The 15,116-nt window shown below is 38.6% G+C and overlaps 1 protein-coding gene across 1 annotated transcript in view; it reads right to left on the bottom strand.

Annotated features, from left to right (window-relative positions):
- Positions 1-2,228: 2,228 nt before the first annotated feature.
- LOC122927162 (histidine N-acetyltransferase-like) overlaps positions 2,229-15,116 on the bottom strand; it is a 53,143-nt gene continuing 40,255 nt past the window's right edge. The window contains exon 4 of the mRNA XM_044278757.1: positions 2,229-4,094. Within this exon, the coding sequence (XP_044134692.1) occupies positions 3,477-4,094 (618 nt within the window). The 3' untranslated portion in view covers positions 2,229-3,476. The remainder of the gene's footprint in view (positions 4,095-15,116) is intronic.

Raw genomic sequence — 15,116 nt, 5'->3', positions numbered from 1 at the left:
ATGTAATCCATTTTTATTTTATTTTTTTGCGGATCCGCAGTTTGCAGACTGCAAAACGCATACGGTCATGTGCAGGTAGCCATAATGGAATGTTTGGCCAGGAAACAAGTATGCTGTGCCCAGCAATCTGATGGTATGCAAGCTTAGCTCCAACCTCGACAAGTTGTTAGCAGCGCAGTTGCTGCCTTTTCACTAAGTTTATTCCGCTGCCTTTAGGGACTTGATGGTGTGCGCCCAGCAGCAATGGAAGATACCTAGCGACCGTTATTCCTGCCTTGCACTGTCACATGTCAGAGAATGAGGGCTTCTTTTTGCAATTGCTGCTGCAGAGCAAGGTGCACGCCACCCTGGACACCTGAAGCAGCTGTTAGAGGCAGGCACAATACATGTCTTTCACAGCAGCGACGCAGCACCAGAGCAATGAGGCCATGTACTATTGACTCCTCCTCAATGGAAATTTTCCTGTCTCCAACAGAAACAGGGCAGGACATTGCTTCTACACCCCATCACTCTAACATATCAGTAAAGTGAAGCATTTGCATGCTGTGTTAAAGCTGGACAAGAGCACCCCCATAGCCATTCCTTTTGCTAAAGTGCATTAAGCAGCAAATATCCCACTGGCTGTCTCATCACCAACTCCAGCTCGTCAAGATCGCATACTCAGGTCCTTCAAGTAGGCCACCAGATTTGTCAGTAAGGACAACTGCAGAATTCACTGTCATCACCCACATATTTATGTTACAGAAAACACTCAAGCTGATGCAACAAAGGATGACAGAAGAACAGCTTCCGCATCTCATTGGCAGCCTTGTAGCTGTTGGGTACCCACACAGACAAATTCTCATGGAGGAGGAAGTGAAGGAGGAGGAGGAGCTACCACTAGAGGCGGTAGAAGAGCAGGAGGAGGAGTTGGTGGTACAGAAGGACGAGGCCGCTAATGAAGACATTGTCCGTGATGATCAATCATCGCACTGGTGAGCAGAGCTGGAAAGAATTTTGTCGTTGGGCATGCTGGAGAGCATTGCAAACTGTATGCTTGCAGGTCATTAATATAATAGAGCAATTTTTTCATGTGTCGCACCAGGCTGATGCAAATCAGCAAATTGAGATATACTGCCTGAACACCCAGGTTCAGTCCTACCAGGACTCTGGCCTCTCTCTGGCACATACCATGTTCCCCGACCCCATGGACGTCTGGGCCAGCAGATTGGAACAGTGGCCAGAACTGGCCCAATTTGCTCTTGCTTTACTGTCTTTTCCAGCCTCCAGGGTCATCTCAGAGAGGGTATTCAGCTCAGAAGGTGGCTTCATCACACCCAAACATACAAAATTGTCCTCCACAAGCATACAAAACATCACTTTTGTCATAATGAACCTGCATGGATCAGTTAGGATTTTCACAGACATATTCGGTTGAAGAGAAATGAATAGATCTTCCATTGCTAACGGTGGATATATATCGGTAGCCTAATCATGCCACTGCCATTTTCTGCCTGTCATAATGTTACATACTGTATAGCTGCTGCCAACATCACTGCTAATCCCCCTTCTGCCACTACCATTACCCCTACACACCCACCACTACTACTACTACTACTCCTATACAGCTACACTCACAACGACTTCCTTGTCTGTTCCATGCTGTGCTGCTATTGCTGCTATTACTTGTAAACACTTTACCCTTTCTACATCCATGTTGTACTGCTGCTGTTCCCAAATAAAAAAAGGAGACATTTTTGAGGCTCATTTAGAACATAACTTTGGCAGATACTCCACTGCATCAAAATCTACTGCTGGTGTAAATTTAGACCATTTTCTATCCTATCCTGAGGATAGGTCATTCATATTAAAATCCTGGAAAACCCCTTTAGTTTAAAAAGCATAGCAGATGCGACGGTGCAGTGAGTTTGTTAATATCAGCCATACATTTACCCATAGCTATATAGGTCAGTGTCACACTGACATTTACTATTGTCATCATTGAATTAAAGAGCTTAAAAAGGAGGAGTGAGAAAGCAAAATTTAGGGGGAAAAAAAATAAATATGTCTTAGGAGACCTCAGAGTGTCATACCAATCAGGCCAGTCGGAGCACTATTGATTTGGGTACAATTCAGACATGAATTGAACTTTTGGACCAATTCAGTCAAATTGGACTCAAAGAATTTCAAGAAATTCGCTCATCTCTACTTACCAATCATCTTTCTAAAATATATATATTTTTTTTAAAACAGTTTTTATTAGGTTTTAATCAGGATACCATAAATTGTACAGCCAGCATAACAAATATAGCAATAAGGCAACAATCCTACAATCGTAGCCTTACACATTCGGGGTTGTGTCAAACCATGGTTTTTGTATTGGTGGCCTATTGTCTTCTAAGATTGAACTATACCAATTTGAAGTTTAGAAACCTTATTACTTCCTCTAACCCCTTCAAAACCATGCCACATTCCATTTGTTTGCTTTTTTATGCCTTGCCTTCCTGAAGCCATAACTTAATTTTTCCATTCACAGCCGTATGAGGGCTCGTCTTTTACGGAGCAAGTTTTACTTTCTAATGGCACCATTTACAGCGTTCTGCAAGCAGAAAAACAGACCCATTTTCATTCTCTGGGTCAGCACAATTACAACAATACCACATTTACATTGTTTTTCTTGTGATTTAAGACTAATAAATAAATAAAGCAGATTGATATATGTATATTTTATTTTTTTCTAAGGTCTTCATAGGAACATAGCTGTGCAACCCTTGGATCATTCAGGAGGACCGAGGCTGCCGCACCCACCATCCGGCTTCCTTGATCTCCACTATGGGTAACTGTTTAATATATTAGCATCAGGTATCTGTTTAAAACAGCAGGCTCCTGGCAACTATGGTGCCCACAGTGCTCGCAAGTGGGTGCCATCTAAAAATACCCGACTCCCAAGGTGTATTTACGTTGCATGGTCAGGAGGAGGCTTCACTCAACTAAATCTGCTACTGTATTACAAATAGTTTGTACTATTTGTAAAATTGGCATGTTTTTATTTGGTAGATGCACTTTTGGGCGCCCAGGCACTAGATCTGGGATTACTACCCTGTAACCTCCATAGAAGGAAAGATCTGAACTTATGTGCCACCAGTTGTCACCCGCTTCTCTTCCTTGTTATGGCCAACAGCACAATGGAGGTTAAACACTGGTTCTCCTAATCTGTAGGATTCTTTTTGGTTGAAGGAATGGAAGACAGATTCATAGGAATCAATGTTGTGAAAAGCTTTTAGCACTGCACTTTAACATCAAACCTATAGTCGCCTTTCACACGAACAAAACAGATTGGCTCAGGATGCAATCAGTGAAATTCGCACAATTTTGCAAGCAATTGAGTTAGTTTTGTCTGCGATTGCGTAGTTTTCTTCTGCACAGGTGCAATGCGTGGGGTCTTTGAACAGATTCGTAAATGCAAAATAAGAGCTGCCGAGACTGGGAAGTGGAATTCAATAAAGCCTGATCTCGCTTTCAAAAATAATCTGCTCCCTCAAAAAATGTAATATATTCAACCCTTCACACAGTTGGACAAGCTCAGTCCGGAGACTCTCCTCTGCATATATGATAAATAGTATACCACTCCCTGCCGGCAATCTTTTTAATCCGATTTTCAACTGCTCTAGAACATGGACCTTAGCACAAGATGGATCATTTCCGAACAGGTCAATATCTATATAGTATACTTTGTCTGCAATAGGCACTAGAAATGGTTGAGAACCAAGGCTAAGAAACCCTTCTGGAGAGGCATGGAGGCCATCACTGCCAGGTGTGACCTTGGAAGAAGATGTAGAATCACTAGAATCCCCAGGATGTGAATAAATCCAGACAAGCTCTCGTTTCAGTAGAAGATCTAGGTTGGACTTCTGAGCGGCAATAGCAAACCAACCTTGAACTAGCAATCCACCAGGAAGCAATTGTTCTAATGTCTTGGACTCAAAGAATCTGAGAATTTCCTCTGGTCCCAGAACAGATAGCTTTTTGGATCTGTCTTCATTATTCACTTGAGACTCCAGTAACCTGAGTTTTGCTTCCAACTGGTCAGCAGTAACAAGTACAGGTAGCACTGCCTAATGGGGAACACAATTAACATAGGAGAGAGGTTCAGATTCAAAAGATTCAATGCAATACATAAATGTAGAAGAGGAACAAATAGAAAACAAGACATCGAAGTAATCAAAGTGGACTTCAATCCAAATTTCAGGGAAAATTCAATTAGCTGCAAAGCCAAAATTTCTTGTGCTTCATGGTAACAAATCAATTTTCTCTGAAATGGCATTAAAAATAAAAATCATACTTAACTCATCCATTTGAGAGTGAAGAGGCTGCTGCAGCCATCTTGCTTGAAGTTCCAGTGCAAAATCTTGTGTGCGGTGACGCATGACATCCACCGCCGCATGAGATTTTGTGCTGGATCTTTAAACAAGATGGCCAGGATGGCCTCTTTATGCTCAAATGGATAAGGCAAGTACATTTTTTTTATTTTTTAGCTGATCAATCCCTGTAGGACCTTACTATTCATCTTAGATGCCACGATCAGCAATGAACCTGGCATCTGAGAGGGTTGAATGATAGGTGGTGGAACAATTGCCATCCCCAGTAGTCATTGCGCCCGGTACTTACAAAGAAATGTGCTTTGCGACAAAACAATTGGTCAAGCAAATTTTTTGTAAGATTCGGCAACGCAGCCGAATACATACTCTAAACGAAAAATATAATAAAAATTATAATAGGAAACATTAATTATTTGACTATTGGTTGGAATAACTTATTTTTTTAATCTGTTTATTCTTAAAGTTTGTAAATTGAAGAAGATTGAACATTCAAACACACGTATCACCTGTTTGCCAATGAAGTTGTAATACTTTTGCTTCGCTCATACTATTATAGTATTATTGATGATCCCAGTTTGATACACTGGACATTTAATGTAACATTACACTGGACATTTAACATTTTTGGAACCAAAATGGGAAAAATACGGCTGGCACTCACTATGTGGTTCACATCAAACAACTATTTTATTGGTCCTAGTTCACAATGGAACAAAAACAACAATACATGTATTAATAAACACACTATAAATTAAAAAACGTTCAAACCCCTAAAAATTATGTAAAATATAATAAAACACAGTTAAAATATATAATACTATTGCACAATGAGAATCACAATCTTTTTTAACTTAATAGTGATAATATCCAAGTCTCTTGTATTTGGGAGCTTGTGTCTTTAAATGTGGGACGCTATGGCGTCGGTTCAATGTCCGCTATAGATTTAAAATCCTCAATCCAAAGACAGCAGTAGCTTTTTGTATCAAAATACTAGGAGGGTGTTGTTGCCTTTTACAATCGAATGTAACAGTCCTTATATTATGGCTTATGATGTTTTCGCCTGAAAGGAGATGTCGCTTACCCTTCTCAAAGGAGTCTTCAGCAGTCAGAATCGTCCGCTTGTTGCACCGCTCGCTTTCGGCGTCCTCGCTCTCTGATGTTGGTCACGTGTTGTCTCAGAGGTATCGCGGGAGTTAGAAACTATGTTTCAATGTACCTACGAGCGGTGTTGTTTTGAAAATATCGAATGGAGCGCTCCACTTCTGAAAAGATGATTCAAATTTTGTCGTTCATGTCCCAACTATTGCAGTGTTCAGGGATATAACGCTAAACGCGTTTCGAGGACTTCAGTCCTCTTCCTCAGTAGCTATATCCCTGTTGGTACGTCCTCCTTTTTATATCCCTCCAGGTAGTCCACAAAAACTGGATTGGAATCTCATTTTTATAGGGTGCGGTTCCAGTGCGTTTCTTGTGCGGTTTTGAAATCGCATATGCGTTTTTTGTTGGATTTGAACCGCTATATCTTAATATATTAAGATACCCCAGAGCAAAGTATTAGTACAGTGTATAATATACATTAAAAACATAAAAAATGTTAAAACATAATACAAGTTAATAAGAAGGGATACATATATACAATAAGAAGGGGCATCATCCTCTTTATCTTCTATTTCTAATACATTATAAAATTTGTTATAAAATTCATAGTAGAAGTGATAAAGTGTAGTAGCGGGGAGGTGGGCCCATCACCAAGAAGGGATCACAGAGCCTGTAAAGGGCTAACGTGTGATCCCAAATTGAGTGAGGGGCACACCACCCAGTCTATAAAAAGCCAAAGATTTATAATTCTGCATTAAGCCCAGCTGGTAATAAACTTCCAAAATTATAAATTTGCTTGGATTCTGCTCTTGACATCTGCTCAATGTGGTTTCCCCCTCTCCAATGTTTCACAATTTTTTCCAGAGCCACAAAAGACAAACCTTTAGGGTCTTGTCCGTGTGCTTCTTTAAAGTGCCTTGAGAGTGAGTGTTTTTCATATCCCTTCCTAATGTTGGAAATATGTTCGGATATCCTCACTCTCAAGGCCCTCTTAGTTCGTCCAATGTATTGTCTTGAGCATGGACATTGAGCTAGATAAATTACACTCACAGAGTTACAAGTGAGGAAATGTTCTATCTCCCACACAAAAGAATTTTGTGTGGAAGGTACTGTCTTCGTATTTCTTGGGATGTTCGTAGTTTTACAACAGATACATTTTCCGCACTTGTAAAAACCTTTCAAGTTAGTCAGTCTTCCAATATTGGAAGTTCTGGTCTTCACATTCTTAATTGAAGGGGCTACTTTTATCCCTAAATTGGCCGCCCTTGTATATATTATATGGGGTCTTGGGGGTATTATCCTACCTATAACTTTATCTTGCAAGAGGTGATGCCAATGACGTTTAATGATTTCTTCAATTTTTCTCCTTTGTGTCATATAAGGAAGGATAATCCTACATTGGGAGTCCATCTCATTCTGTTCAACTATCTTGTCGGTTAGTAATGTATTTCTTGGTAGTTTCCTAACCTTATCCAATGACCCTTCCAATATATTACTTGGATATTGTTTGGCCAGGAATTTGTCTCTTAGATGCATTGCCTCTACCTCAAACTGGACCTCTTCGGTACAGTTTCGTTTTAATCGGCGAAACTGTCCGAAGGGTACATTTAATAGCCAGTTTGGCAGATGGCAACTGGTATGTAAAATAAAGGCATTCCTGGCCGAGGGTTTTTGGTATGTTTTACAAATATACTTGTCTGCAACTCTTGTAATTGACAAGTCTAAAAATTCAATTTCTGTTTTGTTGGTACTTTGAGTGAAAACTAAATTCAATATATTATTATTTAGTTCTGTTATAAATTTGTTCAGACTCTCTTGATCTCCCTTCCAAATTAAAAGCACATCATCTATATAACGGCGCCAGAGCACTAGGTTGCCCCCTCTATGTAAGTCAATGTTCTCCTGTTCCCATTGTGCTAGGAACAGGTTGGCATAGCTGGGGGCAAACCTAGTGCCCATGGCGGTTCCCCTAATTTGTAAATAAAAACTCCCTTCAAAATAAAAATAATTGTGTTGTAAGATGTGTTCGATCCCTTTTGAGATAAAATCTATTTGTTGCTTCTTCATTGTGTTATTTTTCTCCAATTGTGCTCTAATGGCTCTTATCCCAGCTTCGTGGTCTATTACTGTATAGAGAGACTGGATGTCTAACGTAGTCATAGTCCAGTCCTCTTCCACCTTTAACCCTTCCAATATTCGAATAATTTGGGTGGTGTCTCTCAAATATGATATCGTAGTTTTCACCATGGGTTGTAGCCATGTATCTATGTATCTTGATAGATTGGATGTTAGGGAGCCAATACCTGATACTATGGGGCGGCCCGGAGGACTCTCCATGTCCTTGTGTACCTTGGGAAGGCAGTAAAAGACTGGCAGTCTTCCGGGCGTCCCCATAATAAAGTCAGATTCTTGTTGTGACAGTATGCCCATCTGGGCACCTCTCTGGCAGTATTCTTTTAATTCCTCACTAAATTTTTTAGTGGGGTCTATTTCAAGTTTTTTATATGTAGAACTGTCTGAGAGTTGTCTTATGCACTCTTGTATATATTTTGTGGTATCTAGGATCACAATCGCCCCCCCCTTATCTGCGGGGCGAATCGTGATTTTTTCATTCTTCTGTAATTCTTTAATCGCAGATATTTCTCCATTTGATAGATTTTTCCTATATAATTGTTTTTCTTTAACCTTTCTGAGATCTGTTTCCACATTTTTTTGAAAACTCCCCATTTCTGGGCCAATTTCATTCCTGGGAAATTTTTTTGATTTATTTTTTAGATTTGTGTGTTTGAAGCTCTCTTCTCTTTGTATAGGTATGGAGGTAGGATTTTTAATAAAGTATTTTTTTAAACATAAATTCCTAATAAATTTTTGAATCCCAATGTAGGTATTAAACTTGTTTAGTTGTGCGCTGGGTGCAAATTTTAATCCTTTATTTAAAAGGGAACTCTGTGCTAAGGTTAGTTTAGTGTTGCTCAAATTAATAATGTTATCCTGTTCTATGTTGTGTGTGTTTACCTGTAAGTCCTTCTTTTTCTTCCCCCTCCGTGTCTTATTGTTTCGGACTGGTGATTGTGATGTGATTGTTGTTGTGATTCCTTCTGAATGTGATTTGGTGATGTTCTCTGATACTCCCTTTGTCCCAATGGGCGTGCTTGGTGTGGTGAATAGTATGATTCCTCCTGTCTGTGATGTTGGTGATGTCTTAAATTGTAATGATGTCTCTGGGGAGTTTGTTCTCTCCTGTTGTGCTCTGGTGATCGTATATGTCTGGTTTTTATCCTTGGTGAGTGATGTGGTGGAGTCCCATCTAAAAAAGGCTGCTGCGCCAAAGTTTCAAATCTATTTCTCGTTGGTATTGTAGATCTTATTGGTTCTACAGGGATTACTACAGATCTATCTCTGTTTTCTACTTCTTTATATACTCTATGTTGTAGTTTAGGGACCAAATTATGTTTCTTACTTTTTTTAGCAATTATTTCGGATTCAATTTTATCTAGGCTTTTGCATATTCTTTCCTGCCATAAATTTAGAGTGCTATCTTTGGGTAATTGATCTATTTTAATTTTCATCCGATTAATTTCTTCTGTAGTGTTCACACTACAGAAGAAATTAATCGGATGAAAATTAAAATAGATCAATTACCCAAAGATAGCACTCTAAATTTATGGCAGGAAAGAATATGCAAAAGCCTAGATAAAATTGAATCCGAAATAATTGCTAAAAAAAGTAAGAAACATAATTTGGTCCCTAAACTACAACATAGAGTATATAAAGAAGTAGAAAACAGAGATAGATCTGTAGTAATCCCTGTAGAACCAATAAGATCTACAATACCAACGAGAAATAGATTTGAAACTTTGGCGCAGCAGCCTTTTTTAGATGGGACTCCACCACATCACTCACCAAGGATAAAAACCAGACATATACGATCACCAGAGCACAACAGGAGAGAACAAACTCCCCAGAGACATCATTACAATTTAAGACATCACCAACATCACAGACAGGAGGAATCATACTATTCACCACACCAAGCACGCCCATTGGGACAAAGGGAGTATCAGAGAACATCACCAAATCACATTCAGAAGGAATCACAACAACAATCACATCACAATCACCAGTCCGAAACAATAAGACACGGAGGGGGAAGAAAAAGAAGGACTTACAGGTAAACACACACAACATAGAACAGGATAACATTATTAATTTGAGCAACACTAAACTAACCTTAGCACAGAGTTCCCTTTTAAATAAAGGATTAAAATTTGCACCCAGCGCACAACTAAACAAGTTTAATACCTACATTGGGATTCAAAAATTTATTAGGAATTTATGTTTAAAAAAATACTTTATTAAAAATCCTACCTCCATACCTATACAAAGAGAAGAGAGCTTCAAACACACAAATCTAAAAAATAAATCAAAAAAATTTCCCAGGAATGAAATTGGCCCAGAAATGGGGAGTTTTCAAAAAAATGTGGAAACAGATCTCAGAAAGGTTAAAGAAAAACAATTATATAGGAAAAATCTATCAAATGGAGAAATATCTGCGATTAAAGAATTACAGAAGAATGAAAAAATCACGATTCGCCCCGCAGATAAGGGGGGGGCGATTGTGATCCTAGATACCACAAAATATATACAAGAGTGCATAAGACAACTCTCAGACAGTTCTACATATAAAAAACTTGAAATAGACCCCACTAAAAAATTTAGTGAGGAATTAAAAGAATACTGCCAGAGAGGTGCCCAGATGGGCATACTGTCACAACAAGAATCTGACTTATATTATGGGGACGCCCGGAAGACTGCCAGTCTTTTACTGCCTTCCCAAGGTACACAAGGACATGGAGAGTCCTCCGGGCCGCCCCATAGTATCAGGTATTGGCTCCCTAACATCCAATCTATCAAGATACATAGATACATGGCTACAACCCATGGTGAAAACTACGATATCATATTTGAGAGACACCACCCAAATTATTCGAATATTGGAAGGGTTAAAGGTGGAAGAGGACTGGACTATGACTACGTTAGACATCCAGTCTCTCTATACAGTAATAGACCACGAAGCTGGGATAAGAGCCATTAGAGCACAATTGGAGAAAAACAACACAATGAAGAAGCAACAAATAGATTTTATCTTAAAAGGGATTGAACACATCTTACAACACAATTATTTTTATTTTGAAGGGAGTTTTTATTTACAAATTAGAGGAACCGCCATGGGCACTAGGTTTGCCCCCAGCTATGCTAACCTGTTCCTAGCACAATGGGAACAGGAGAACATTGACTTACATAGAGGGGGCAACCTAGTGCTCTGGCGTCGTTATATAGATGATGTGCTTTTAATTTGGAAGGGAGATCAAGGAGAGTCTGAACAAATTTATAACAGAACTAAATAATAATATATTGAATTTAGTTTTCACTCAAAGTACCAACAAAACAGAAATTGAATTTTTAGACTTGTCAATTACAAGAGTTGCAGACAAGTATATTTGTAAAACATACCAAAAACCCTCAGCCAGGAATGCCTTTATTTTACATACCAGTTGCCATCTGCCAAACTGGCTATTAAATGTACCCTTCGGACAGTTTCGCCGATTGAAACGAAACTGTACCGAAGAGGTCCAGTTTGAGGTAGAGGCAATGCATCTAAGAGATAAATTCCTGGCCAAACAATATCCAAGTAATATATTGGAAGGGTCATTGGATAAGGTTAGGCAACTACCAAGAAATACGTTACTAACCGACAAGATAGTCGAACAGAATGAGATGGACTCCCAATGTAGGATTATCCTTCCTTATATGACACAAAGGAGAAAAATTGAAGAAATCATTAAACGTCATTGGCATCACCTCTTGCAAGATAAAGTTATAGGTAGGATAATATCTCCAAGACCCCATATAATATATACAAGGGCAGCCAATTTAGGGATAAAAGTAGCCCCTTCAATTAAGAATGTGAAGACCAGAACATCCAATATTGGAAGACTGACTAACTTGAAAGGTTTCTACAAGTGCGGAAAATGTATCTGTTGTAAAAATACGAATATCCCAAGAAGTACAAAGACAGTATCTTCCACACAAAATTCCTTTGTGTGGGAGATAAAACATTTCCTCACTTGTAACTCTGTGAGTGTAATTTATCTAGCTCAATGTCCATGCTCAAGACAATACATTGGACGAACTAAGAGGGCCTTGAGAGTGAGGATATCCGAACATATTTCCAACATTAGGAAGGGATATGAAAAACACTCACTCTCAAGGCACTTTAAAGAAGCACACGGACAAGACCCTAAAGGTTTGTCTTTTGTGGCTCTGGAAAAAATTGTGAAACATTGGAGAGGGGGAAACCACATTGAGCAGATGTCAAGAGCAGAATCCAAGCAAATTTATAATTTTGGAAGTTTATTACCAGCTGGGCTTAATGCAGAATTAGAAATCTTTGGCTTTTTATAGACTGGGTGGTGTGCCCCTCACTCAATTTGGGATCACACGTTAGCCCTTTACAGGCTCTGTGATCCCTTCTTGGTGATGGGCCCACCTCCCCGCTACTACACTTTATCACTTCTACTATGAATTTTATAACAAATTTTATAATGTATTAGAAATAGAAGATAAAGAGGATGATGCCCCTTCTTATTGTATATATGTATCCCTTCTTATTAACTTGTATTATGTTTTAACATTTTTTATGTTTTTAATGTATATTATACACTGTACTAATACTTTGCTCTGGGGTATCTTAATATATTAAGATATAGCGGTTCAAATCCAACAAAAAACGCATATGCGATTTCAAAACCGCACAAGAAACGCACTGGAACCGCACCCTATAAAAATGAGATTCCAATCCAGTTTTTGTGGACTACCTGGAGGGATATAAAAAGGAGGACGTACCAACAGGGATATAGCTACTGAGGAAGAGGACTGAAGTCCTCGAAACGCGTTTAGCGTTATATCCCTGAACACTGCAATAGTTGGGACATGAACGACAAAATTTGAATCATCTTTTCAGAAGTGGAGCGCTCCATTCGATATTTTCAAAACAACACCGCTCGTAGGTACATTGAAACATAGTTTCTAACTCCCGCGATACCTCTGAGACAACACGTGACCAACATCAGAGAGCGAGGACGCCGAAAGCGAGCGGTGCAACAAGCGGACGATTCTGACTGCTGAAGACTCCTTTGAGAAGGGTAAGCGACATCTCCTTTCAGGCGAAAACATCATAAGCCATAATATAAGGACTGTTACATTCGATTGTAAAAGGCAACAACACCCTCCTAGTATTTTGATACAAAAAGCTACTGCTGTCTTTGGATTGAGGATTTTAAATCTATAGCGGACATTGAACCGACGCCATAGCGTCCCACATTTAAAGACACAAGCTCCCAAATACAAGAGACTTGGATATTATCACTATTAAGTTAAAAAAGATTGTGATTCTCATTGTGCAATAGTATTATATATTTTAACTGTGTTTTATTATATTTTACATAATTTTTAGGGGTTTGAACGTTTTTTAATTTATAGTGTGTTTATTAATACATGTATTGTTGTTTTTGTTCCATTGTGAACTAGGACCAATAAAATAGTTGTTTGATGTGAACCACATAGTGAGTGCCAGCCGTATTTTTCCCATTTTACCTTCACTTTTTAGACTGATTGAGTGAACAGTCTTTCGTCTAGAGCACCCTTACCGGATTGAGGAGGGTGGTGAGCTATCCACAAATTTCTCCAATTTTTGGAACCAAACCAGAGTTCGTGACATTGTTTTTTTACAGTATAAATCAATTTCTAAAGTTATGCAAAGTCTCGTGAGACTTCGCGAAGAAATAACTTCGGCTCATTGGAGCCAATACATTTAAATACTGTACGCAGTACAGTACTATTAACACTATGTTTGCACATATTTTTACTTTGCAGAATTTTATACTGCACCTGCCTGAAACTTTTGCACAATACTGTACTTTCATACATCACACATTACTCTGCCAATTTTCTTCATAAACTTGATAACAAAAAACAGATGTACCGAGATGTCTGGGGCCACCACATTACTTGGAGACGTCCTGGAAAGAGGCCATATCTCGTCTAGAATTTATTTTTCTAGAGACTATCCCACTCGACTGGAGAATTAGTCCCCTTGGAGATGGATAATTTTTATTCAGTTTACGATCTTGCGATCTGCAGTGCTTAAAGGGGTTGTCTCACTTCAGCAAGTGTCAGTTATCATGTAAAGAAAGTTAAGTACAAGGCACTCAGTGTCGGACTGGCGTACCTAGGGCCATCCAGTAAAATGTATTTTGGGGGCCGCCTGAAGGCACTTACTAATGTATTGCTATTGTCCATATTGCCTTCTTTGCTGGCTGGATTCCCCCCCCCCCCAACCATATTCTACATTGATTATTTCCATGGTTACGAACAGAGATGAGCAAATTTACGGAAAATTCTATTCAGCCGATTCGCTGAACTTCACACAAAAAAATAAAAAATTTGCTTAGAGACTGATTACTTCGCCATGAAGAGCATTTAAAAAAAAAAAATTAGCGGGTGCAATGACAGGGAGCTGCGATAGCGCCGCCCCCATCATTGTACACTCAAATGCTACGATCATGTATGAACGCAGCATCTGAGGGGTACAAACAGTGTGAAATTAACATAAAAAATGTAAATTAAACTTACCACGTCCATTTGCTCACGACTCGGCCGAAATCCTGTGCAGTGCGAGATTACATTAATTTCAGGATTAAGCTATTTCGCTGACGAGAAGCATGAGGAAATTCTGCTTCTAGGCGAATAGAATAATTCCTGAAATTTGGATTGAATTCCACTTAGATTCGCTCATCTCTAGTTACGACCACCCTGAAATCCATGAGCCGTGGTCGTGCTTGCACACTATAGGAAAATGCGCCGGCCTCTCTGGTGGCCAGGGCCATAGGGAGCGCACATAGGCTTTTTTTTCCTATAGTGTGCAAGCACGACCACTGCTGCTGGATTGCAGGGTGGTCATAACTAGTGTTGATCACGAATATTCGAATTTCGAATATAGACACTTCGAAAATTCACGAATATTTCAAATAGTTATATTTATTCGTAATTTCGAATATTCGATTTTTTCCTATATTTTTTTTCCGATTTTAGACAAAGAAGATTATAGCACTATATTAGCTAAATTGCTCTATATTCTTTTTTTTCGAATATTCGCTATATTGCTATATATTCTTGTTTTAGAATATTACAAATATTCAAAAAAACGAAGTTATAGCAATATAGCGAATATTCGAAAAAAAAAACGAATATAGAGCAATATGGCTAATATAGTGCTATAATCTTCTTTGTCTAATAGTTGTAATTTTTTTCTGATCTGAAGTTCAGATTAGAAAAAAATTACAACTATAAAAAAATGAAGATTATAGCACTATATTAGTTAAATTGCTCTATATTCATTTTTTTCGAATATTCGCTATATTGCTATATATTATGAATATTCGAAAAAACTGTTATAGCAATATAGCGAATATTCAAAATCGAATATAGAGCAATTTAGCTAATATAGTGCTATAATCTTCTTTGTCTAATAGTTGTAAGTTGAAAAATTCGCAATAAAAAATTTGGATCCGAAAATTCGAATTACGAAAATTCGCATAC

This window comes from Bufo gargarizans, chromosome 2, assembly GCF_014858855.1.
Source record: "Bufo gargarizans isolate SCDJY-AF-19 chromosome 2, ASM1485885v1, whole genome shotgun sequence".
NCBI classification, from domain to species: Eukaryota; Metazoa; Chordata; class Amphibia; order Anura; family Bufonidae; genus Bufo; species Bufo gargarizans.
This window is presented reverse-complemented; position numbering and strand designations above follow the sequence as displayed.